The sequence below is a fragment of the Prunus avium genome, chromosome 3, assembly GCF_965620075.1.
Source record: "Prunus avium chromosome 3, drPruAviu1.hap1.1, whole genome shotgun sequence".
Taxonomy (NCBI): Eukaryota; Viridiplantae; Streptophyta; class Magnoliopsida; order Rosales; family Rosaceae; genus Prunus; species Prunus avium.
Window position 1 is genome coordinate 31,700,946 of NC_142286.1, and position 26,440 is coordinate 31,727,385.

Below are 26,440 nucleotides of genomic sequence, written 5' to 3' on the forward strand. Positions count from 1 at the left end.
ATAACCCGAAACGTTTCAAAAGCGCAAGACAACAAAGAATCAACTGCCTAAACTATAAAACACAGCTCTTTTTCTCTCGAGAACTCCTCCAACCAAACCGTTGTGGTCAATTATCTACTGTGGAAGTGTTTTGGGGTCCCTGTATGCTGAAGCCTTTCGTACCATTGTGGTCGAGTGAGTTTGTATCTTTTTGGGTTGAAAAGTGAGCTTCATTTTGATCAATGGCTGTGATAAATCTCAAAATCTGCCACCTTTTCTCATATTCATGCAATGGAAAATGAAAAATTGAAATTTCTAGTCGTGGTCGTGGATATGTTGGAAAAAAGGTTTCATTCGGATTGAACTGATACACTAGCAAAGGAAATGTCTTGACCACTTCGCAGTCATCAGTAGCAAAGACCAATGAAGCTCAGATCAATAGGTGAAAGGGGAAGCCAAGTCTTTAATCAAAATCTGAAGATTACCCGGTTGGGGAAGTCAGGACGGATCGATGAAGCAATTAAAATTTTCTCACAAATGGCTCAGAGGAACACTGTAACATACAATTCTATGATCTCTGCTTATGCTAAGAATGGTAGAGTTGGCAATGCACGCCAGCTGTTTGATCAAATGCCTCATAGAAACTTGGTTTCTTGGAACTCCATGATTGCGGGGTACGTGCACAATGATAGGGTTGAGGAAGCTTATAGGCTTTTTGTTGACATGCCAGACAGAGACCTTTACTCGTGGACTTTAATGATAACTTGCTATACTCGTAACGGTGAGCTTGAGAAAGCCAGAGAGCTATTCAATTTGCTTCCTGATAAGCGAGACACAGTTTGTTGGAATGCTATGATTGCAGGGTATGCCAAGAAGGGGAAGTTCGATGATGCTAAGAGCTTATTTGCTGAAATGCCAGCCAAAAATTTAGTTTCATGGAATTCAATGCTAGCAGGGTATACTAAGAATGGGGAAATGCGTCTGGGAGTGAAGTTTTTTGAGGAGATGCCTGAGAGGAATGTGGTTTCGTGGAATTTGATGTTGGATGGATTTGTTGAGGTTGGTGATTTGGATTCTGCATGGCTGTTCTTTAAGCAGATTCCAGACCCGAATGTTGTTTCATGGGTCACAATGTTATGCGGGTTTGCACAAAATGGGAAGATTGCAAGGGCAGAGGATCTCTTCAAGCAGATGCCAAGTAGAAATGTGGTGTCTTGGAATGCAATGCTTGCAGCGTATGTTCGAGACCACGAAATTGACAAGGCTATCAAAATATTCAGGGATATGCCTGAGATGGACTCTGTGTCATGGACTACAATGATCAATGGGTATGTCCGCGTTGGCAAGCTTGATGAAGCAAGGCAATTGCTCAACCGGATGCCATACAGGAACATTGCAGCACAAACTGCAATGATGTCTGGATATGTACAAAATGGAAGGATGGATGAAGCAAGTCAAATCTTCAATCAGATTGCCATCTATGACGTTGTTTGTTGGAACACATTGATTGTGGGCTATGCTCAGTGTGGAAAAATGGTTGAAGCTCTATCTCTTTTCAGAAAAATGATTAACAAGGACATCGTTTCTTGGAATACTATGATTACTGGTTATGCTCAATTAGGGCAGATGGATAAAGCACTTAAGATCTTTGATGAGATGGGCGAGAGGAGCATAGTTTCTTGGAATTCTCTGATTACTGGTTTTGTGCAAAATGGGCTATATCTGGATGCACTAAAGAGTATTGTGATGATGGGACAGGAAGGAAAGAGGCCTGATGAATCAACTTTTGCATGTGGTCTAAGTGCATGTGCCAATCTTGCAGCTTTACAAATCGGAAAGCAACTTCACCATTTGGTTGTGAAGGGTGGTTATGTAAATGACTTGTTTGTCTGCAATGCCCTGATTACCATGTATGCTAAATGTGGAAGGGTCACGAATGCTGAGCTTGTGTTCGAAGATATCAATCATGGTGATATTGTTTCTTGGAACTCTCTGATATCTGGGTATGCTCTAAATGGAGATGGTGGAGAGGCAGTAGAGCTCTTCAAACAGATGCTAATAGAAGGGGTGAATCCAGATCAGGTCACCTTTGTTGGGGTCTTATCTGCATGCAGTCACAGTGGGCTGGTTGAGTGTGGTTTAGACATTTTTAAGAGCATGACGGAAGTTTACCTTATTGAACCTCTGGCTGAACACTATGCTTGCATGGTTGACTTGCTTGGTCGTGCAGGGAGGCTAGAGGAAGCCTTTGAAATGGTGAGTAATATGAAGATCAAGGCAACTGCCAGAATATGGGGTGCATTGCTTGGAGCTTCCAGGATACACCGGAATCTAAAATTTGGCAAGTATGCTTCCGAGAAGCTTTTAGAAGTTGAACCTGATAAAGGTTCAAATTATGTGCTCTTGTCAAACATGCATGCTGAGGCAGGCAGATGGGATGAGGTTGAAAGAGTCAGGGTGTTAATGAAAGAAAGTAGCATGGTGAAGCAACCAGGCTGCAGTTGGATTGAAGTCAGAAATCAAGTACATGCTTTTCTCTTTGATGATCCAGTGCAGCCTAGAACAGCAGAGCTTTGCAGTGTATTGAAGAGCCTAACCACCGAGATGAGAAACACAAGTTACGTCTTGACACCTTATGATTGAGGAGCTCTTTAGTACCTACCTACTGGCACCATACATGGTACTGCTTTTTCGCTCTAGTTAAACTATTTGCATTTTAGCATTTTGTAGATTAGTAAATGTACAAGCATTCATTTACTAATTCTTCTTCAATTGCATACGAATGACTTATGTTACTTTCAAGGAAAACATTAGGAAAGAAATTAGATTGTTTCAAGGAAATATTAGCATTCAACATTTATACTTATGTGCAGATAACATTCAAAACTGACTATTTTATACAGTGAAGTATCAATGTTTCCTCTGTTTAAATCAGCTAACTGACCCTCTCTTTTTTTTTTCTTTCTTCTTTTCTGGGCTTGAATACAGTACAGGAATAAAACCGCACACAGACTATGAACCAAAAGGGCAGGACTTTCTCTCAGTGAACACCCAGAGATTTTCCTAAATGCCCATTGGAATTTTACTACCTGTTCCAAGTAAAAAGAAATGCATGTTCAACTCAACCGAGCAACATCAGACTTCCACAACAAGATCTCTGGCATCTTTTCAACCCATAGCATTGGAAAGACCATAGCCGTTCAGATGGGATTTTTGCCATCTCCATGCAATCTGTAAGCTCTCTTGAAGTGTATAGTGGGCTGTCCAATTTAACTCCTTCCTTACCTTGGAAGGGTCACTATAAACTTTAGCATAATCCCCTGGCCTTCGGCTGAGGTATTCAACCTTTATGTCCACCCCTGTCGCCTTCTTACACGCCTCGACAAACTCCTTCACTGAACTACCTGCGATAAAAATGATCTGAAAGATCAGGAGAAGCGGGGCCAGGAAGGAAAGGATAAGGAAAAGAGGAAAACAAAATTTGAGGGATTTGCTAACCTTTTCCAGTGCCGACATTGTAGATCCCAACCTTTCCAGGTTGTGCATGGGCAAGAGCTTTTACATGAGCATCAACCAGGTCAGTGACATCAATGTAGTCCCTCACACAAGTGCCATCAGCTGTCTCATAGTCTGTTCCTCTGACCTAGAATCAATAACATAAACAAAGGAATTCAATTTCTCACATTGATTTTGGCCTAAATAAGTCTAGCTGAAAAAGAGAAGGCGGAGCAGAGGGAAAAAAAGTACCTTCAGTCCAGGAATAATCCCTCGAGCCGCATCAAAACAAGCACCAGATATTCGGCCCTGCTCACGTAGCTCAGGTCGAGGAGCCTCTCCTAGTTTTCCCTCAGGGTCTGATCCTATCACATTAAAGTATCTGAATACATAACCGTAAGTATATTAGCTTCAGTTATATCTAGAGATCCAAAATATACAACCTGGGAAATTGTTTATGCTTCATGTTGTGTTAAACTAAAAATTTGAAAACAAAGTAAATGGTTTTTGATTGTGTCAGCACCTACCGTAAGATCATGACCCCCATGTCTGAGTTTTTGGAGAAATCCAGTATGATGTCTTCTGCCATCTTCTTGGCTTTTCCATATGGATTGATTGGGACCTGAGTTGGTACATTTATAAATTCTAAGTGTTTGGACCTTGACAGAGAACCAAGTTGGTGTATAGAAAACTATTCTGTGTTGTATATTGCTTGATGTATTAACACAATATTTACACTTTGCAGATGACATATTATTAAGATAATGAATTAATTGTGATTTTGAGGTTGGATAAAACAGACAAAAAACTCTGTTATGAGTTCTCACCTGCGTAGTTTCTTCGGTGATCGGCATCTTCTCAGGTTCTCCATATGTGGCACAAGTACTAGAATAGATCAATGTCTTCACATTGTGTGCTGCCATTGCCTCCAAAACCAACAGGGTGTTTGATGTGATGTTGTGATAATATCTGCAGAACACAGATTATATGTGATTAAAAGGTACAGTGAGAAGAGTAAATATGTTGATTAACTGGAAATTAAAGATTGAATGTACCTAAGAGGCTCAAGTGTGCTTTCACCAACATAGGCAACAGCTGCAAAATGCATGACAGCATCAAATGCATTCTCTGAAAAGATTTTGTTGACCTAAGACAAGAATCAAGGAATGTCCAACACACATTGTTTATTGAAATAGATCAGAGAAGAAAATAAGAACTAGTGATACTACTTTTAATTATCATAATTAGGATACAGCTTTGGCATCTCCCAGGTCTGCGTAAATAAACTGAAGTCTCCCGGGTTCTGGAAATAACTTCTGAAGAACCCTAACAGCACCTATATTTCCTCGGGAGAGATTGTCCTGTACAAAGAGGCAAAAGGGTTTAATTCAATGAAACACAATTAACAGTTACATTCAATTTCAATAATGCATGTAAAAAAAGGAAAATTGATGAAAATAGAAAAAGATTTGAAATTGCGTGAATGAGAGATACCAAAATGGTTACACGATATGAATCCTTCAAAAGCCTAAGTGCAGCATGAGAACCTATGTAGCCCGCACCTCCTGTAACCAAGACATGCGTCACGCCGGCTTCATGGTAAGAAAACTGCACATACAAGAGAAAAAAACCAAGTCAAATGTAAAGAAATAATGTGTTTAAAAAAAAAACAACAACAAAAGTAAAGATTATGCATCAGAAACAGACCATGTTGTGGCTGCTAGAATTAAGCGACTGCTTGAACATGACAAAGCAGATGGTAATGAGGACAGCAGCTGCAAAAAATTTGCCAGAAAAACTGCTCCTTCGTTTTGCAACTGCAATATCCATGGCTGCAAACCACAGAATTGAATGAAAATCAAAATTGGTAAGTGCTTATATATCAGGAGTTGAAGGACAAAAATTTGTCCATTGTGATCAGTCCAAAGACGATGTGCCCTATGCTTTTTGTCCAATCCAATGGCTATTTTAACTCTGCCGACTTCAATCAATCTTCCTCACAATCATGACCAATATGGAGGGAAAAGAAGATAGAGAATGGTAAATTGAATTTAGAAATCACCCACCTGCAAATTATGAAGATGATTTTGGCCTTGACTTTGGCTGAGCTCTTTTTCTCTATGATATAAGCCAACTGTAGTTACATGAACTGCAAGACTCTGCTGGTTAACCATATGTCATCAAATTGTATAAAATCCACACAAACAGAGAGAGATATAGAGAGAGAGAGAGATTACAGCTCAATATATAGCTTTCCCAATTCTATACAAAATAGACCAAATTCAACTATTTGCAAGTAGGAAAATTCAGCATCATATAGGAGAATTCCAATTCTAACCCAACAAAAAACTCCCAACGAAAGGTCAAAGCTAGAAAGTCCAAAACCAATAGGAAAACACCAAGGAGACTTGAAAAGAATCAATAACTTTTTTTTTCTTCCATTATCTCGATTATAATCATAATAGAAGAAAAAGGAGTTACAAATAAAGCATGAACGTTACAAAAACCATGGAAAACAAATAGATTTATAACTAAAAAAGAAACTAGGAAGCAACAAACACATGGGATCACACAGGGTTTCAATGAATTCAAGGAACCCAAATGACAGAAACTAATAATTATGCAAAGAATTAAAACTCATGAAAAGTACCTGAGCAGGCACATCCGTTAAACTCCTCAACCTCAGAAACACAGAAACTGGAACGAGGAGGTTTTGATATATTAGTTTGAGAATATAAAACGTTTCTGGTCTCTCTCTCTCTCTCTCTACATTGCAATGAATTAGGTGAAATGTATATATAGGGTCAGTGTGAGAATAAAGAAGTGTCACCAAAGATCATATAAAGATGGAGTGAAAATGAAAGAATCGCTACCAACCCATGAATGAATATTTGTATTTGAGAGAGAGAGAGAGAGAGAGTTTGGACTTGGTCTTGTGTGTTGTGTGTGAGGGATTAAAGTGAAGGAGAAATGTGGGCGTCAAGGAACAACACGTTACATGCGCATGCGGTGAAGGTCAGACAGGCTCTCTGCTTCCTCTCCTCTGCCCCTCTGCATGTGAATTGACCGGCGCATCAGGAAGCTTAATCCTTCAATCAATCAAAACTTTAAGTTTAAGATCAACAATCTAGCTAAAGTCCACCATTTCTATATTATTAAGATACATATACATATGCATGCACACCTTTTCGTGGGTTTGATCATATTTGGTTTAATTGAATTAAGTTGTGAATGTGGTAGCCAACGGGTTCTAGTCTAGTGGAAAAGGATTTTGACTTGCAAATCAGATTCCCTTATAATTTAGACTATCGCTTGTATTAAAATAAAAATAAAAATTCATATATGTTTATTTCAAAATGATGTGTGCGGTTAAGCATGGTTTTTTTTTTCTCTCTCTCCTTTAATTTTTTTCATTTTTTATGTTGTATTGGACTAATTCTCTTAACAACTGTAAAATTCTCCCAATTATTGATATTATAATCTGTCACTGAGGAAGCTTATATATGTATTGAATTGTAGTTATTGTATATTTGTTTGTTTACTTATAGAACTCCTTAGAGAAAAAGAAAAGGACTGGACACCTGCTTCTCTCTTATCCTAATTAGCTATAAAACTTGGTCTAATTGTGTGTTCTCCCCTTAGTCTCCTGGGAGATCTCCACCAGTACTTAAAAGCACTTCCAGATTTGTATTCATTTTGGTTCACTGATGATTCATTGGTCTGGGTTTATAGGTCACAAAACTATAAGAGGTAATTAACCCTCTATATATACCCACTACCTTACCGGCAGAAATTCTATACGATATCGATATTGTTGAAAATGTATTGGTATATGTTGGTATGTTTTTTTTTGGGTGAAAACCAAGGTATCCCCCCGCGATTGCGGGGACTAACCCTCGAGGTACTGTCGGGCGCAAAGCGGGGACCTCTCCCAACAAAGTCTGCTCTATTCGCAAGCGCCTGGGATCGAACCCAGGACCTCTTGTTTAAAGGATCCAAGCCCCTTCCACTTGGACCAACTCCTGTTGGTTATATGTTGGTATGTTATGTAGGCGACAATCATATCAATGTCTATAATTTAATAAAGAACTAACCTCCGTTTCATAACCAAACTGATCGCGCATCACTTGAGAACTAGAAAGAACAAACAAAAAAAACTAGTAGCAGTGTCATTCTACCACAATGGAGGGGAGTAAAAGAATAATGTTACATAAATGACTAAATATGTTAATTTCGTTGATTTACTTATTACATCAATTATTATGATCAACTGTTAATTGACGTTTTTTTTTATAAACATCACGTGACTATGCATTCTCTCATTGAAATAATCTTTCACATTTTCTCTCTTTCATTTCATCTCTCTGTTAGAGTTTTCTTTGCTACCTAATTTCTAGGAAATTAATATTATACTTGTCTTCCTTACCCAATTTCTCTTGCTTACAGGAGACTATTAGCCCTGCCCTAATCATCATTTCTGATTCCCCTTCTTGCACGTTTCATGAACATGAGAAAATTTCCAAGAAAACCAACACTTCCTTTGAAAAATGTCATAGCAAAATTTGAATGTCCACCACAACGGCACCGTTTCCCATATTCTTCTCTAAATCCTAGCCACAGAGAATATCCTCTTGCAACACGATGACGTGTCACCTAATCTCACCGTGGAGCCCTTACATTCTAATGCTCTCTCCAAGTCAAGGTCAAGTGCCATTGTCACACCGAGACACGCGTAACTCCTTCATTGGTAGGAAGGCGGACCCGGACCCAAGGATCCATATCGGGCCTCCGAAGTCCGAATATCCGAGCTTTAATACAGAAAGAAACAGTTTGAGCTGAGCCAATCAGAGGCCGCCACCTCTCTCTGCGTGTTTGCTCACCGCCATTCTCTGGAGGAAGCACGTGTGCGAATGCGAAAGTCGTCTTCTTCATTCGCGGTGCTGCAAAATGACCTAACCTCATAACCCTCTCTCTCTCTATATCCCTCTCTCTTCTGAGAGGGGTTTACCCTTTTTCGTGACCTCTCCGACTTTGGCCCTACGATTTCTCTACTATTTACACTACCTGCCATCCCCATTTTTCTTCGCCCTTGTCTCCGTCCACCACGTAAATCTCCAAATGAAGCCCTCGAGTTTCGGCTTTTTGTGTTGATGCTGATCCGGAGCAAGACGACGTCGTTTTCGATTCTGCACCGGGGCTTCGAATTCTAGGGTCGCGGACGCTGTTGGTTGTTCTGTAAATATGGAGAGATCTAATGGCGCAGATTTTAGGGACTTTCTTGAGAGTTCCTCAGGTTCCTCAGGTTTCTTTTTAACCTTCAAGATCTGTAGTTTTTTTTTCTTCGCATTAAGAGGTTTTTTGTATGCTGAGAAAGTGGAAGGAAAGAAAATCATAAATGTTTAAATGTCTTTTTTAGTTTGAGGAAACAAATGGCATGAGATTCTCTTTTCTTTTTCCTATCTTTTCTCACACAAAATGAAAAAAAAATCTAGGTTTTTTTTTTTTTGCTTTCTGATTGTTTGTTAGGAAATTCTTTCTAGTTGGGATTATGTGTTTTAGTTTGGACTTGATTTGATGGGTTTGAATTTACCTTTCAACTTGCTTCTGTAGCTTGTTGGGAAGATTGGTATTCAAGTCGAAGTTTGGAGTTGATGATTATGAGCTCTGTCCATGAATGTATTTTTTGGTTGCCTAATTATTTTTCCTGGGACTTTACTTCTTATTGTCAATTAGTTTTAGCTTAATTTTGCTTTATGGATGAGTTGAAGCTGTATGACCCTGGCCAAGGTTCTTGTCCTGACTGAATTCATAAGACTAGTTTATGAGAATGATTGAAAATTTAGCTGACATTGTGGTGTGAAATGTATGGGAAATTAATGTTGGGGGTATGACATGGATGGTTATTTTTTGCAGCTTTACTCGTTTATATATCATTGATGTAGCTCTCTTGATTTGAATGTCTAACTTTGTTTTGATTGTCATACAGATAATAAACTCTTTGATGCCTCACAATACGAATTTTTCGGTCAAAAATTGGTGGAAGAAGTTGAGTTGGGGGGTTTGGAAGATGAGGAAGACAGAAAACCTTTATTTGGCCCTGTTGATAATGAGTACCATTTATTTGAGAAGGATGAGGTTAGATTACTTTTCCCCGTTAATCTTAATATAAACTCTAAGGCCAACTGTGCAATAGCTGATTTTGTTCAATTTGCATGTAAGGTCCATTAGACCTTTTTACACTTTTTCACACTAAATATTGTTCACTTGCCACTACAACTGGTGTGCATATGTTTTGCATAGTTCATGCTGAGTACTCTTACTTTAGGCTTGATGCTATGGTATGGGCAACCATTTCCCTAATTTTTTTTTCATTGTGATGAAGTTTGAGTTTATTGTCTATTTAGTATAATGAACATATGTTGTAGGCTCTGTATTGGTGACTTTTAGCTTTCAGTGATATAAAACCTGTTTATTGACATTGATATTTATTTTTGCATTTAGGGTCTAGGTTTGGGATCTTTATCTGACGTGGATGATTTGGCAAGTACTTTTGCAAAGGTGAGCTTTCTTAATTTTGATGATTTGCAAGCAGTTTGAGTTTGTGTCTGCATGACATTAGTTATGAGATACTTTAATCAGTATGTTTTTGCTCATATGTATACGCAAGCATGTGATTGAAGTTAGGAAATTTTCTTCAATATCTTAATATTTGTCTACTTTTATTTGTCTTGAGATTCTATTTCTTATGCTGCATTGCTGATGATTATATCAAAGAAAAGACAGTAATGATACAGCTATAATTTTCATCCAGAATATTATCTGCTGGTAGTTACTATTCACTGATGATGGTTTCTACCCAGTAAATTCACTTGTTTGAATGTAGCAGAATATGTTTTTTTTCCTTCAATGTAATTTTATGCTTAATTGTGATTGCTATGATCAATGAATCTGTTTGTCTCTCAAACTCAAAATTTCAAAAGTAGCAGTGGTTTTTGTTTTGTTTTTGGAGAACGCTTTGTCTTTTGCTGTCTGTTGTGTGCATTTTCCTTATATGTTCATCTTCATTGTCCATTCTCTCCCCACTAATTCTTAATAATGAATTTTTTCTTCTTCTTCTTTTACATAGTTGAACAAAGTTGTAACGGGACCAAGACATCCAGGAGTTATAGGAGACAGAGGTTCTGGATCCTTTTCACGGGAAAGTGAGTAACAAACTGTCAACTTTTGTTATGTTATGATGGTGCTTAGGTTTGTCATGCTTGCGTTCTTGGTTTGGATTTATTCCTTTGTTATGTGATAAGGCTTTAAACTTCTGGTGATCTCATTTGAGATTGTATTCTTATGTACCCGCATCTCAATCATTTTATAGCAAAAAATTTATGTTGGTTTTGGAAGACTTCCGTTGCACTTTTCTATTTTCAATGCTAGATAATATAATTAGCAAAAATGAATTAGTTGAACATGCGCTGCACAGATTGTATTACCTCTGTTAACATCAGAGGGACGTATTTTAGTCTACAGTGCATCAAATTGAAACCTGAATGCACTTGTGTTATCAGAATATTAAAACGATAAAAATTGTACAACTCTGGCTTAAACTCAATGGTTCTTTTACCTTTAGAAAATTGGTTTGCAAATTATTTGTTATTATTTAATATCTAAAATACTCATCCTGGTGCTTCGAAGTTAACTTCTTGGGCTATTGGTTTTATTCATTCTACAATTGTGCTCTAGTTTTTTTTCTTAAATAAACTCTTAATGTCAGATCAGTCTCATGTGCTGGACAATTAGCGCTTTGATTAGTGTATGATTGAAGTTATGTTTGCATCTAGGAGAGGCTTTTGTCCTATTTATGACATGATAAGACTGGGTTCTTCTAGATTTATGTGTGGAACCAGGGTTTTGACTTGCATGCTGAAGATTTAATATAAAGATTTAGTTGATTATTGGCTCTTTGTAGTATACAATGTTAAAGTATCCAAAATATAGAAGTAACTAGGCTAAAAACAGCAGCAGTTAGATTGCAAGTCATTATGTTTCTTTGGTGTTGAACTATTAGTATGGTTATTATACCCGCTCCTTTGATCTCAGTCTAAATTAAATCACTTCTTTGGACCTCATGGTGTGCTTGATTTCTTCCATTTTTGATGTAATGTAAATAGCACTTATTCCTTACAACTCCAGCTTTCGGAATTTTATTTCTGTTTTATTTAACGCGGAGTTCTGTTCAGGTTCATCTGCTGCTGATTGGGCCCAAGATGGAGATATCAGTAACTGGTTAGATCAGCATATGTTTGATACAGAAAGTTCCCAGGAAGGTAAGAGGTGGTCGTCACAGCCCCAGCCTTCTTCTGCCCGATTTTCCGAATCAAAACAGCCAAAACCTTTGTACAGAACATCCTCATACCCCGAGCAGCAGCCAGTCCAGCATCACTTCACCAGTGAACCAATTTTAATGCCCAAATCAACGTTCACATCATTCCCACCTCCTGGAAACAGGTCCCAGCAGGGTTCACCACACCACCAGCTGAATATTTCTACTCTTGCTGGTGGTTCCCAGTTGCCCTTTTCTGCTCCAAACCTTTCTCCTTTATCTAACTCTAATCTTCTTATGGCTGGTTTACCTCATGGGTTGCATTATGGAGGGAACATGCCTCAGTTTACCAACCCTGGCCTTCCTTTCAATAGCAGGGCACAAAATCATTGGGCCACCCATTCTGGAGTATTGCATGGGGATCATTCCAGCATCATAAACAATATACTGCAGCAACAGCACCCTCATCAAAATGGACTTCTGTCCCCACAATTACTGTCAGCTCAGCAGCAGTTACAACAGCAGAGATTGCACCATTCGGTTCAGCCGTCTTTGGCCCATTTTGCAGCAATGCAGTCTCAACTTTATAGTACCCATCCTTCTCCATCACATAAGGGAATGCATGGGTTGTCTGACACAAGAGATCATAGACCTAAACATAGAGGAAAACAGCGTTATTCTCAAGGCTCTGATGCTGGTAGTCAGAAAAGTGAGAGTGGGTGGATCCAGTTCAGGTCTAAGCACATGACATCTGAAGAGATAGAGAGTATTCTTAAGATGCAGCATGCTGCGACACATAGCAACGACCCCTATATCGATGATTATTACCATCAGGCAAGTCTTTCTAAAAAATCAGCTGGTTCGCGGTCAAAACACCCTTTCTGCCCATCTCATCTGAGAGAGTTCCCTTCCCGAGGTCGTAATAGTAGTGATCAGCATACTCATAGTTCTGTTGATTCTCTTGGGAGAATCCCCCTATCTTCCATACGTAGGCCTCGCCCCCTCCTTGAAGTTGACCCTCCCTCTGGTTCTGGTGATGGAGAACAGGCCTCTGAGAAGCCTTTGGAGCAGGAACCAATGCTTGCTGCTAGAATTGCTGTTGAGGATGGCCTTTGTCTCCTCCTTGATGTTGATGATATTGATCGACTTATACAACATGGTCAGCCCCAAGATGGTGGGGTTCAACTCAGGCGAAGGAGGCAAATCTTGTTAGAAGGGTTGGCATCATCACTTCAGCTTGTTGACCCACTTGGTAAAGGCAGCCAAGCAGTTGGGCTGGCTCCAAAGGATGACCTTGTGTTCCTACGGTTAGTGTCTCTTCCTAAGGGCCGAAAATTCATTTCTAGGTTTATTCAGCTTCTCTTCCCTGGTAGTGAGCTTGCCCGTATTGTCTGTATGACAATATTCCGGCATTTAAGGTTTTTGTTTGGTGGCCTACCATCTGATTCTGGAGCCGCTGAGACAACTACTAATCTTGCAAAGACAGTTTCTACATGCATTAATGGTATGGATCTTCGTGCACTAAGTGCTTGTCTCGTTGCAGTAGTTTGTTCATCAGAGCAGCCACCACTCCGACCTCTTGGGAGCCCTTCTGGAGATGGGGCCACTATTATTCTAAAATCTGTTCTTGAAAGGGCAACCGAAATCTTAAGTGACCCTCACGCTGCTGGAAACTGCAGCAGGCCTAACCGTGCCCTTTGGCAGGCATCCTTTGATGAATTCTTTGGTCTTCTTACCAAGTATTGCTTGAGTAAATACGAAACTATAGTACAAACAATATTTACACAGCCTCAGCAAAGCACAGAAGTTATTGGTTCAGAGGCTACCAAGGCAATCCATCGTGAAATGCCTGTGGAGCTTCTACGTGCAAGTCTTCCTCACACTGATGAGCGTCAACGGAAGCTTTTGTCAGATTTTGCTCAAAGGTCAATGCCTATATCTGGTCTTAATGCCCACGGTGGGGGTGGAGGTCAAATGAACTCTGAATCAGTGAGGGGATAGTGGAGAACTACAGGTTTTCCGGAAGGTTTCTCAAAAACATGATCTGTCATTGGTGGTTGTGTGCATTTCAGACGCTTTCACAAAGTGAATCTGCTTGAGAGGAGGGATGTGGCAGTGCAGGGGAGTGCTTCCTTGTCGAAGTAATTTTAAAGGCTTCGGTTTTATTTGTTGTTAACTACTTTTTACTGTTCTGAAAATTAAGAAAACATGTGATGCTCATTTTGGTGAATTCATAGTCAATGCATAAATGTGTATTATGATGGGAATGCTGGATGGAGGGGAGTTTGAGTCTGGAAGTTGGTTCTTCTGGGAGCTTTATTTTGGTGCTCTGTGTTGAACTGGAAGCATAGGGATAGAATGTACAGGGTAGTCTTACAGAACCTTCAAAACTCCTTTTGTTCCAGCTCATTTCCTGATATTTCATTTTCAGTTATTGTATCTGTCAGCATGATCTCTCTCTCTCTCTCTCTCTCTCTCTCTCTCTCCCTCTCTCTCTCTTCCCATTTGGGTGCTCCGCAGCATTTCAGATTGTCATTTTTGTGGGTCTTTTTAGGTTTTTTCCATAACAAATATTCTTGTTTGGGTGACACACGTATCATTTTTCAGGTAAAGTTTTGGAAAGAAATTGTTCACAATACTCATGAATGTGTAATAATTAATTCAACCTGAGGTGGGAAAAGATAAAGAAAAGGGTAAAGCTTTTATATGGAAAATTGTGACAATAATAATGTGGGGCGTGCACCAATTTGGCTGGGATTGTTATAAATTTTGGATATACAGTCTACGTTTATAAGGTTTTTACCTGACAGGAATGAATTTAGTTCGAGAATAATAAATTATGGGATAAGGCATGATATTAATGAGTTTTAATTTGAGTTGAAAAAATGTGTTGTGCTCTTAGCTTCCGCCGGAAGGAAATTCTACTTTTTAATAATCAAGAACAATTTTTTTTAAAAAAAGGGTTGCATTTAGCCACGATCTCAATAACTTTGCACATCCGAAAAAATGCCTTTCAATCAGTCACAGATAATTAGACAAGTGCACTTCATTATCATAATGTGTGGTAAATTACCATGAAATATATATATTATATATAATTATCAACTTGACAAAGACCTAGTAGCTAGCAAGCATGTGAAATGTCAAGCACTTAAGGAGTGGCTTGCTCCGTTGCTATTGCCGATCTCTTTCTCATTGTCCAAAATGCAGCATTGTATCGGTTCTGCAAGGACAAAGGACGTTAAGTTGATTGAAGCAGCAAAGGTACATAAAAACAACAACTCATCGGCTTTGAATACGTTTCAAAGTCCTAAACAACTTGAGAACTTAATCTCTCTTTAAATATTGGTATGACAATATTTTAATATCTCTAAAACCAGCAGTATTGTTTCTGATCAAATTGTTTTGGATTTGGACCCTACTGACGTTAGTTGAGCTCCTACTGTATAGAGCAATGCCCCTACAAGGGGTGCATCTGAAATTACCGGTGTCCGAGTATGTATATGCAAAGCTCCTGTTAGAGATTACTACAGTAAAAGGGGATTAAAAAGAGGGGGAAAAGAAAAAAGCCACTTCATATGGTAGGACTTACTTGCATCATTGACTTAGGATTTGTAGTGTAGGTTGTCTCAATGGTCTTTTCCTTCTGCAGTACATGAAAGAAGTCAATTTATACGGGTATGATCATCCAATGATGCTAAAGCTAAAGCAACAAAACAGAATTGGGATGATCTTACCTCAAAATGAAATCCATAGTGCAAAGCAACCCTCTTCACATCCTCCAAACTCAGTTCAATGGACATTTCCTATAAAATGAACAAAAACAATTTTAAAACACTGGCCCCTCCTCAGAGCATGTGAGCAAACGAAATGTGCTTTATTGACAGGAAGCTTACATCATCTTGCCCATACATCTCGGCAAAGTGATATAGTAGTGGACCCATATTTATCCAAACCTGTCATCCAATCAATTAAGGCATTAATAAAGCTATAAGACGGGAACAAAATTATAGTTATCCGGATTGATTGAGGAACTTACTCCACCATCTTTCAAGATTCTTGATATGATTTCAATGTATTCGACAATATTGTGTGCCGTATCAATAAAGAAGCAGGTCACAACTGCATCCCAAACACCTGTATGTGACATAAATACACCCCATGTGAAATACTACAGAGGTTAATGATAAATCTTTCGCGATATTTACTACTACTAGGTGCTCAAAATATTTAATCATTAGCATCAATTACAATGTTTAAATATAAGAAACCCACGATTATGACATACAGATTTCCTTACCTACTTGGTTTGGATCATTATAAACCTCAACAAAGTCACCACCGCACATAGAAAAGCCTTCGGTAATCCCTGCACTGCTTGAAAGAAAATCTACAATTATTGGAAAACAAATCCTAATGGAAATTTTTAGGAAAAGAAAATTATACTGAAAACAAAAAACAAAAGTATGCCAATGTTTTATAAATCAATTTATCAAAATTCAGAATAAACTTTCTGGGATGTTAAAATTTTATCTTACAAGTGTATTAATCATATTACAAAAAGCATATCATTGGAGTGAAATGGAGACGTTTATATGGTCTAGTCAACTGTGACGATATAAGCAGGGGAAAAATTGCGAGGGGAATGTTTCTACGAGTTTTACTACAAATTAATGGCAACCATTGTCAACTCTTTCTAGGCCACTAATAAAACTGATTTCTAAGAGTATGCCATCAACAGCATCCATTCAACTTCAATGTAACTCGATGGTTCATGGCTAAATGCCTTCAAAGCTTTTAAAGAACTGAAATTATGCCAACAAATGACACTTCCGTAGCATTACTTCAAAGAAAAGAACCTAAGTAGCAGCATCAATACCTAGCTGGATGAATATCTGGTACTGAAACGGGACGAAGTTGGTCACTATCTGAAAGTGAATTGCAATTGCTGTGGATCCAAGGGTATATTGTCCACTCCCCAGCAGTTCGAGAACTGATAAACCAAACAAAACCATCTAAGGAAAAAAAAAACGGAATAGAGAAGGAAAATGAAATATATGGGACAAAGAATTTATTGCTAAAAATTAAAAACTCTCTTCCATGGTAAGAAAAGGGTCATGACATCCTTACTGATTGAGAATAAAACTTGAACATATCATCATGTAGTATGAAAATTCATTTCCCTGGCTTATGAAACCTGTATAGAATTTGACAAACAATAGCCATGAGTATGAACATATGGAAAAGCAGAATTCTTAGCAACTGAACAATGTATACACACCTAGACATGAAATTTCCAAAGCCAGTCGCCCAAGTCCAGCACCAGGAACTAAACAGGCAGGAGGACTGTTCAACATAATTTACGATTAGCATATACAGTAAAGTACTAGGAATAAAAAAACACTCACACACTAAGAAATAGTAATTTATTCTTTACAACGGTCAAGAAACAATACAATGACAGGAAGACACATATGAAAAAATAAAACCCACAACAGAAAATAATAGTACCTTTCCTTAGAGCGATCAGCAAATAGTGAATCAAGTTCTTCAAGTATAGGCTTGTAGCACTGGTCGCGTTCTTTCTGTCCCTGTATTAAATATATAAAGTAAAACTTGGATCCACAGATGAGATAACCTTGAACCCAGAAATCAATGATAAATCATGATGTACCTCTGCCGCCCAATCTCTAACTATGTTTCGTACAATACAACGAACCTGTAGGGGGAAAAAGAAAATAGGATATTAAACTTAAATTTGACGCATGTACTGGTTGTATTTCTTCTTATTTAAAGAAAAAGAAAAGAAAAGAAATGAGTCTCATTGAACCAGATTTCCAACATTAGTGACCAACATACCTTATCAACATCAACTAACGGAACATGTAATTGTAATGATGGATCCAACCACGTACGAGTTGGTGAGGACACCTGAATTTGTAACACCAAGAAAGATAAAATTTTCAATTGAAAATTTTGGCCAAATTTTGAATAATGGAAGGATAAAAAATTTAAAAGCAACACATACAGTGCATTTAGAAAGTAAGTTGTGGTGAGGCACAATGTGGTCCCAGTTGATTAAATTTTCAGTATTTAATACCCAGAAACACATTAACTTAGTTCATATCCGTCAAAAACATGTTCAAATAAGTTGTAAAGTATTACAGCTAGAAATAAACCAAAACTCGTACATCTCCATTGGAATCAATGGCATCATTCCCATCACAGTTATGCATCTCTCTGTTATATTCCCCGCCTGAAGTGTGTCGCTCAGTGATGGAATCACAATGACCTTCATTGTTTACCTCCTGTGGTTATCTACAGAGGTCAAATTTCTAAATGAAAAAAGACATAGATGAAGCAAACTATGCATTTTTTTTTATAATCAAAGATGAAACCTTATACATTTAATTATCATTTATGAACAGCTAATGTGGTCATGTAAGTGTTGCAGAAACCTTTTTGGTAGTCAACCCTATTGGTGGACTGCAGACTGCACTGCTCCCTTCCCCACAACAGGCCTGATCTGAGTTGGAGATATGCATTCTTTCACTTGTGGAGGTAGACTGAGAAGAGCAAACACTTTTTACTCCAGAAACATCATGGTTATATGAGACGCGTTCAGGATGTGGGCCATCACGGACATCTATGTCCTGGCTCAAATCAAGCGGGGGTTCAAATGCCTGCAACGTAATATAATTTTGGGGAGAAAAAAGAAGTCAAGATACCTTAATACCAATTACACCAGTTTGAGGAATCGCTCACATAATGTCAGTCCTTTGAGAAGTCATGAAGTGTTGCAATATCAAAAGGTCATCAGAATATCAATAAGTGAATCAAGTTTTAGAAAGAAAACATGATGAGAGGGAAGTTGGAACTAACCTGAAGCATGCTAAAAATGAAATATGAATTTACTGAAATGCACCTGCATAATTAACAGTCAGACAATTGCATTACTAAAACTCTTTTTTTTTTTATTTATTTATAAATTTTATAAATTTTATAAATTTTTTTATCAAATTTATATTAGAACAGAAAGCCCCTAAGCTATTTCACAGAATTCGTTACAACATGTTATTATGTTGGCATCCTTAGTTCAAATAAATAAAGGCACCAGCTATTTTTAAACACACTAAGACTCTATAATACTATGGCGTTGTGTTAATTGTAAGCAAATTCCCCCACATTTACCTAGAAATTGGACATAGTGTTAATATTCTAAGCTTTACTAGCTCCACCATTAAATCTACATCATAGGCACTGCGCCGATACACGTCACAATTTAGAATCATATATGTGCCAGTCATTGGATTGTTATCAAAATATTAGAAACTTAAAATCTAACGCGATGAAAATACTCAAGGAGAACTTACCGTCTTAGTCTTTGAAACTTTAAAGGGTAGTGGGACATTAGAGCCTGCAATAAAAATTGAAGATAGTGTAATAGCAACTCACTTACTCTAACCCAGTTGGTAGTGAAAGATACAAAAGAACTTATATTAGTACCTTATGGGATGGTGGAAGCATTTTAAAAGATCTTTCATATCTTCTCACGTCCTCTTCCGCTGCCTCCGGGTAGCTGTATAAACCAAGCCAATGCCAATACATCAGAATTCAGAGAGACATTTGACATCTATGTGACAAAGGGGCACAATAGGCTACAACACCATACATGATCAAAGGGGCTCAAAACCATAGCAGAGCTAGAAAGTGAATGAAATTATGATAAAGAAATTACACACAAGCAAATAGACCAGAATATAAAATAATATAACAAATATATATTTCAGCGGAAAATGTGGCAATGCTAAAAGCACCGCAAGCGTTTTTTTTTCTTTTTCCTTCCAAACATTTAAAGACAATATGTACAGTAACCATTAAACTTAAAGCTTGTGAATTTTGATGTTGAAATTAATAACAGTGACGAAAGCATCAAGCTTTCGAAATCATATAAGAAAATCAACAAATTTGAAATCAAAGTTGAGTGTTTAAGAATTGAGAGAGAGAGGTACTTGAGGTAGGCGCTGATGATGCGCCTGAGCGATTTGACTTCGAGGGCTTCTTCTAGCTTCCTCTGACGACGTCGTTCGTCGTCTTCGTCCTCTCCTCGATGCATTTCTCTCTCTGCGGCCCTGACAGACGACATAATACTGACAAACAAGCACTGTTGGGTGTTAGTGTTTAGCTTTTGCTGGTGACTGACTGATGAAGAAGAGAACCCTCCGGCTCCTCGTATAGTCAATTGAGGATGATGAGTCACGCAAAAAAATGTATATCTTTGATGGGCCCGGCCCAACATAAATTTGAAAGGACACCCAAGAATTTTCTATGGACACCCAAACTTAGGTGAGAGAAAATTACTGGGTAACCTTAAGTTAGTTGTCGTGCTCTGTTAAACTTAAAGCAGGAGGGTAGAATGGGAGGTTATAGTGAGAGGGTTCTTAATTATCGTCTAATTCAAACTTCAGTATAAAGATATTATTGAATTGTTAGATTGAACCGTCTCACTCTAACCCCTCAACATAGTACCTCATTGACGTCAGTCATATGACCCAGTTATTTGTAGGGTGAATTCATCTTTTTTTATCTTAATACATCTTAATTTCTCAAGTTGTTATATGAAAATTCAATGATTTACAATTAATTATTAACTGAAATTAATATTCTATTTGGGCAGTACTAAAAGTTCGAGAAATGTACATCAAAAGCAAAAACAAAAAGAACAAAAAATTTCGCTTTTTTTTCCTTCTTTTTCAAATGAGGAAAAACCCACCTAATTATTTTCACTAATAAGCGAATTACTTGTGGCAGTAAAATTTGTACATTGGCAATTTAGCATGGTGAAAAAAATGGGTCTGCAAAATCCATGTCACATTGGCCTTGACATTATGGCATACATATTAAATCCAAATAACTGATCTGTGGTTAAAACTCAATAACTAATAAGAGTCCATGAATTGATCTCTAGAATTAATTGCAGCTAATGCTATAATAATAATATGCTATTATAGGCTGTTGTATGGAGAAGCTTCTTGACTTCTTTTCTTCCTCTTTTGGAGAAAGCTCTGAAGAGACCTCTTCATGGAAACACCTGGAGGCCCATATATTTGAGATTGCAATGCAAGCAACGCTGCGTTTGACACACTTGATATCCCCCTTTCTGCCATATCTCCAGCTGCCAACAAAATTATGGCCCTAGCCTACATGAAATCAAAAACTTAGTTGTTAAACAACAACTTGATAGGTTTCTGTTATTTCAATGAAAATTTTCAAATTATGTTTTATTTGCTTTAGTTGAACGAAAATGCGTAGCATGACTCGATCTAGTCAGTAGTCCTAATGTCACAAATATAACATGTCAGACTATCTACGTAAAGGAAAAAAAGAAAGAGTGATGCGGAAGTTAGTTTATGAGATCATCATCAAGTACCTGAAGTTCAGTCATGTCGCTAATGAAAACTTGGCCATTATAAAAAATGGTAATTTGCTGCTGCTGGTCCGGAGTCCAGTAGCCCCTAAGAAAGATACAGGGAAAGGAAAGAGATGCCAATTGAAATCTCCTTTTGGTTCCCAACATCTATCAATTCAAAATTCAACAAACACAAGCAAAACAACAACACTAGAGAGAGAAGATCAATTTCTTGGCATGATATATAAAAATGAAAGAGCTCTGCTTTCTAAATTGTCCACGTGTGCATTAACGATTAACAATCACTCACGTGCGGATGCGAGAAGCTGTTATAGTTTTTGTGCAGGAAAACACAGTGGCATTGATGAACTTACATTGGAGTTTCCAACGGCGGTGAAGGAGTGGTCATCGGAGAAAGGCCAAGGTCCAAGCTGCAGATGCTCGGCAGAGCTAGAGAGAGAAGTTAAAAGCTAAAAATGCATTTGAAAAACCAAGAGGAGAGAGAAGAAGTACTAGGATACGAAGGGAGAACTTTTCAAGGCCACATTGAGGGAAGTGGCTGTTGGATAAGCCAAGCACCAAATGCGCTTCAAATATCGTTGGAGGCATTTCCGCACGTGGTAAACGATATACACGTGTCAAAAAATGCACTCACACTCACACTCTCTCTCTCCTTTGAAGTTTCACTAAATATCTTCTCCACATGCTCTTTGGTGTTGGTGGTGGCAAACTGCTTACTATAAAAGGAAGGCGTTGCACTTTATGAGGAGCTCGAATTTGTAGGGATGCTATATGAAATGTGGTTTGCGTGCACTAGAGATTGAGACAAAATGCTCAAAATTAAGATATTTGCTTAACAGATAATGCTTGATTTCTCACCCATTATCATCTATTTATCTTCCTGTTTGACGTGGTCTAATCATATTATCACACGTGAATACTTTTTAACCGACTCATATATTGTATTTTTACTTTTCATGTGGCTTAATTATTATATTATTACACGTGTTCTTTTCTTTCGAATCTCTATCAACAAAAATATCTATTGATTTCTTCTCTTCTTTTAAATTCACCAACACCAAATGATTTAGACTTACTCGATACTTATAATGTAATTGATATACATGATTTATAAGTGATTGCATCCTGATTAGGATTTATTTAAAATTTGTATGCAATGAGAAATGAATAATTAAGCAACATAAAAGGAATGGGGATGGGACTTGTTCCACAAAACGTCCTTGTCATACAACATAGGCATTGCGGCTCACATGCAACATGTCATCATAGTACTTAATTTTCGCAGTCACTCTCAAGCCAATTTGCCAACGTGCGCCTAATTAACTACTCTCTAAGGAAAAGTTACTCTCATTCAATTTAGGCACGTGAACATTGTCGGCACGTGCTCAAATTTACTTTTGTTTTGCCCTTTTCGTTACGAAAAGCATGAGCTGAAGGGCCATAGCCTCAGTCATGTGCAAATGGAAGTTGGAAGTCCTATGAGATGTTGCGGCTTTGTTTGGTTGTTTACTGGTTTTGAAGGCAAAATGAGATTTTAAAGCAACCACCAAGGTGGTAGGGAACGGCAGATATTTTGGTTGTGGTGTGTGAAAAATGTGATATTTCCTCTATTATAATGCGAAGCCTTGGAGTATTTTTGAACTTTTGTTATATATGTCACACCATCTATGCACATGCCATGCTTGCTTGCCATTACGGATTTCAACTGTTCCTATTTTGGGCTCGTTTGAGAGTGATTCTTGATGAGCCAAAAAACACTTCTATGGAGAATCACTTCTAGTGATTTTATGGAGAAGCACATAGGAGGTTTATGCCCAAAATCACTTAAAATTACTGCTAATCTTAAAAGAAAAGGGCTACTTCCTGATATCATATATGCTCATTTCATTTCTTTTCAACTTATTCTTATTTCCAAATCGTGATCAGTTTGATTTTCTCTAATTTTATTATGTGCCGCCCCGTAATAATCTGATTTTTATCTCATTATAATACTTGAAATGCCTTTAACGACTGAATTAATTTGTATTATATCTTGTAATTACAACTACACATAGGTGCATGTGCATGTGCATCTAAGTTTTTCTCCATGCTATGGCTTCTGGCTAATAATAAGTGTAGTGATCATAGCTTCAGAAGTGATATGATATGACTACACATGCATGCATTTCGCTCACGATGAGTCATCAAGAATCCAAATATTAATAATTTTTTTTTTGTTTTGTTTTGTTTTGTTTTGTTTTGTTTTCTTGAGTACGGTTGACTTGAAACAATACAAGATTCTTGGTTTGGTCTTGGTGGGTCGACTGTGATATAACAATAATAACCTTTTGTTTTTATTCAAAACAAAATTAACCTTAATGATGGACAAAAAATATACTTTAAAATGACATTATACATCGATCCCACATCTTAGAAGAAGTAATAGTGGTGATTTCCCCACTCCAATTTAATCCACTTACACTCCATTTTATAACTAAAAAAAGAGTGTAAGTGAATAAAAAGAGAGTGGGAAAATTATTACCCAGAAGTAATTTTGTCACAGTATTTGATTGAATGTTGTGATTCTATTATGATATCATAGCGGATGACAAATTATGTGTAAGGTCTCAAATTCAATGGCCACATGTCATGTGCTCCGGCCAGTATCACCCAACTCAATATAATAGTTTTTGCCCATTTTCTCACAAGTCACTTTGGTTTGGCTTGGGGGTCTCGGTTTTGTGGAATTCCGCAACTCTCGTTTAATCCAAGGGAATGAATCCTTGCTCTTTCTCGCCCTCCTCTCGTCACCCTGAAAACACAACAACTCCCTTCCATGATCAATCATGCACTTGAAGAAGAATAGAAGAAGAAGAAGAAGAAGAAGAAGAAGAAGAAGAAATTAACCTAAACAATTGACGCAGCACAAGCAACAAAGGTTTCAAACGAAAACCTTGAGTAACAAGAAATCTGGATTCCACCAGAAACTAAGAGGAATTCTCTTGGGATAATTTTGATTAAAATCTGAGATGTTCAAAAACGTTAGACAAACCTGTCTAAATACACAACTCTCAACCTTTGAACTGCTAGGGGGAGTTATTACATTAAAACTGAAAAACAGAATTTATTCCGAAAATTAACTACGAAACTTTGAATGCGGTTTTGGAAGGCCAAACGACCTCAGAATGCCAAAATCCATCATACATCACAGCAAAGCTGTGAGTTTGACTCGTAGCATCGTTCCCTTTCCGAAATGGTATTTTGCGTCCTAATTGGAGCTCGGACAAAAAATCTGCAAATTCCTGCTATGTCCCTTTTCACTTCTTCGCTCCAATTCTTCTTCACTCTAATTCTTCTTCAATCAATTAGAAAATCCCAACGATACGCCTTCCTTCTTTTCCTAGTGCCATAAGTGACCATATTTCGTCCTACATCAGACTCCTTCACTTGTAAAGAACTCGACCTCGAGTTCTCGTTAAAATGAACTTGAGTAGGCATAGAACTTGATGTGTAGATAAACTCTTCAATTTGTAGAATTAGGACTTGCTCATATTTGGATGGAATAATCATATAATTAATTCCATAAACAAGATTAGAATATGCTAGTTGAGAATCAAACTCCTTGTATGAATTATTTTCTTCTCCAAATACAGATTCATCCATGCCTTTAATTTCAGAGGAATCCAATTGTTGTTCTTCATCTTTTGAAATATATATTTCAACAACAACAGGAGTTTCAATAAGCTCAATATCTTGTTTTTCTTGAATCTCTTCCTTCATCTTATGGATGATTGGATCTTCAATTAATATAGCATCCATCACAGTTTCTTCCTTTTCGAGAACTTCCTCCATCTTTTCTAGACCCACCATGATATTGGGTTGAACAATCTTGTAACCATTCCTTAATAAATATATATTATATTCAAAAGGAAAGAATTTTTTCACAAGAAGTCTCTTCATCCAATGCCAAGAACTGATAGGATTTTTACCTTGTTGCTTCCTAGATTTTCGCAACTGATCCCACCAAAAAGCAACATCGTCTTCTAAACTGGATGCAACAATTTCCACCATCTTCTCCTCTGGGATCGCTATTGAATCAAATATTTCCTCTATGTCTGCAACCCATTGAAGAAAGCCTTCGATGCAGTCGCTCCCCATGAAGTATGGAACAACTGCAACATCAAATTCTCTAAGAGTGATTGGTTCCCCGTCTCCACGGGTCCTATCTTCTTCGTCTGGACGAGCCATTGGAGGCACCTCGAGTCAAGCAAAACCTACTCTGATAAGACAAGCCAATAATACCGAGACGGGAGAGACCCGCTCTGATACCACTTGACGTAGCACAAGCAACAAAGGTTTCAAACGAAAACCTTGAGTAACAAGAAATCTGGATTCCACCAAAAACTAAGAGGAATTCTCTTGGGATAATTTTGATTAAAATCTGAGATGTTCAAAAACGTTAGACAAACCTGTCTAAATACACAACTCTCAACCTTTGAACTGCTAGGGGAGTTATTACATTAAAACTGAAAAACAAAATTTATTCCGAAAATTAACTACGAAACTTTGAATGCGGTTTTGGAAGGCCAAACGACCTCAGAATGCCAAAATCCATCATACATCACAGCAAAATTGTGAGTTTGACTCGTGGCATCGTTCCCTTTCCGAAATGGTATTTTGCGTCCTAATTGGAGCTCGGACGAAAAATCTGCAAATTCCTGCTATGTCCCTTTTCACTTCTTCGCTCCAATTCTTCTTCACTCTAATTCTTCTTCAATCAATTAGAAAATCCCAACGATACGCCTTCCTTCTTTTCCTAGTGCCATAAGTGACCATATTTCGTCCTACATCAACAATAAAAAATAAAACCAGTCAAAAAGAAAGCAGCAGCACAACCCCATTGCACCTACCTGAGAAGAAAGCCGAAAAACAAGCAAATGGATCCGAAACTCACCAACTCCCTTGGTTGAGCTGGTCAACCCAAATGATGTGAAGGCAGCGGGCAGTCTGTTAAGGAGAGACTCAAGACCCATAAGCTACTTTGTAAAGCCGGCCATCGACACTACGTACGGTTGGTGTAGCAGCGGCCATACTGTAGACTTCACAAAATACTTATGGGTCTTATATCTCTCCTTGTTAGCCTGGTAGCTGCCTTAACATCATCTAGGTCACCACCTCAAATCTGCTTGTTGAGTTTTTTTTGGGGCAAGTCTGATAACTGGGTCCTCACTCAGTCAGTCCCT

At 37.9% G+C, this 26,440-nt stretch overlaps 5 protein-coding genes across 6 annotated transcripts; 2 read left to right on the forward strand and 3 right to left on the reverse strand.

Annotated features, from left to right (window-relative positions):
• Positions 1-12: 12 nt before the first annotated feature.
• LOC110768736 (uncharacterized) lies at positions 13-4,006 on the forward strand. Its single transcript, XM_088250196.1, has one exon. It carries the CDS (start codon positions 403-405, stop codon positions 2,620-2,622), a length of 2,220 nt encoding a protein of 739 aa, XP_088106322.1. The 5' UTR covers positions 13-402; the 3' UTR covers positions 2,623-4,006.
• LOC110768737 (UDP-arabinose 4-epimerase 1) lies at positions 2,807-5,700 on the reverse strand. Its single transcript, XM_021972580.2, has 10 exons — positions 5,541-5,700; positions 5,182-5,306; positions 4,969-5,082; positions 4,728-4,835; positions 4,530-4,621; positions 4,302-4,443; positions 4,002-4,096; positions 3,727-3,856; positions 3,478-3,622; positions 2,807-3,383 (listed from the first exon to the last, which is right to left on the reverse strand). The coding sequence occupies exons 2-10, from the start codon at positions 5,302-5,304 to the stop codon at positions 3,148-3,150; spliced, it is 1,185 nt and encodes a 394-aa protein (XP_021828272.1). The 5' UTR covers positions 5,305-5,306; positions 5,541-5,700; the 3' UTR covers positions 2,807-3,147.
• A 2,614-nt stretch (positions 5,701-8,314) lies between these two features.
• Positions 8,315-14,227, forward strand: LOC110768718 (Topoisomerase II-associated protein PAT1). Its single transcript, XM_021972560.2, has 5 exons — positions 8,315-8,776; positions 9,461-9,609; positions 9,976-10,032; positions 10,601-10,676; positions 11,706-14,227. Exons 1-5 carry the CDS (start codon positions 8,716-8,718, stop codon positions 13,787-13,789), a joined length of 2,427 nt encoding a protein of 808 aa, XP_021828252.1. The 5' UTR covers positions 8,315-8,715; the 3' UTR covers positions 13,790-14,227.
• Positions 14,228-14,799: 572 nt separating this feature from the next.
• Positions 14,800-20,029, reverse strand: LOC110768750 (uncharacterized). The gene is made up of 18 exons (XM_021972597.2): positions 19,801-20,029; positions 19,295-19,367; positions 19,162-19,205; positions 18,671-18,713; positions 18,247-18,471; positions 17,980-18,096; positions 17,648-17,719; positions 17,463-17,507; positions 17,300-17,379; positions 17,070-17,134; positions 16,919-16,985; positions 16,668-16,781; positions 16,089-16,162; positions 15,828-15,925; positions 15,685-15,744; positions 15,526-15,594; positions 15,381-15,434; positions 14,800-15,011 (listed from the first exon to the last, which is right to left on the reverse strand). The coding sequence occupies exons 1-18, from the start codon at positions 19,932-19,934 to the stop codon at positions 14,940-14,942; spliced, it is 1,506 nt and encodes a 501-aa protein (XP_021828289.2). The 5' UTR covers positions 19,935-20,029; the 3' UTR covers positions 14,800-14,939.
• A 436-nt stretch (positions 20,030-20,465) lies between these two features.
• Positions 20,466-21,747, reverse strand: LOC110768749 (protein TIFY 5A-like). Of its 2 annotated transcripts, none has more exons than XM_088251177.1 (3): positions 21,572-21,747; positions 21,219-21,407; positions 20,466-20,988 (listed from the first exon to the last, which is right to left on the reverse strand). In XM_088251177.1, exons 2-3 carry the CDS (start codon positions 21,363-21,365, stop codon positions 20,794-20,796), a joined length of 342 nt encoding a protein of 113 aa, XP_088107303.1. In that variant the 5' UTR covers positions 21,366-21,407; positions 21,572-21,747; the 3' UTR covers positions 20,466-20,793. The 2 variants fall into 2 exon arrangements, with proteins under 2 accessions (XP_088107303.1, XP_021828288.1); XM_021972596.2 differs by having other exon boundaries at positions 20,468-20,988; positions 21,219-21,303.
• Between the last annotated feature and the right edge of the window lie 4,693 nt (positions 21,748-26,440).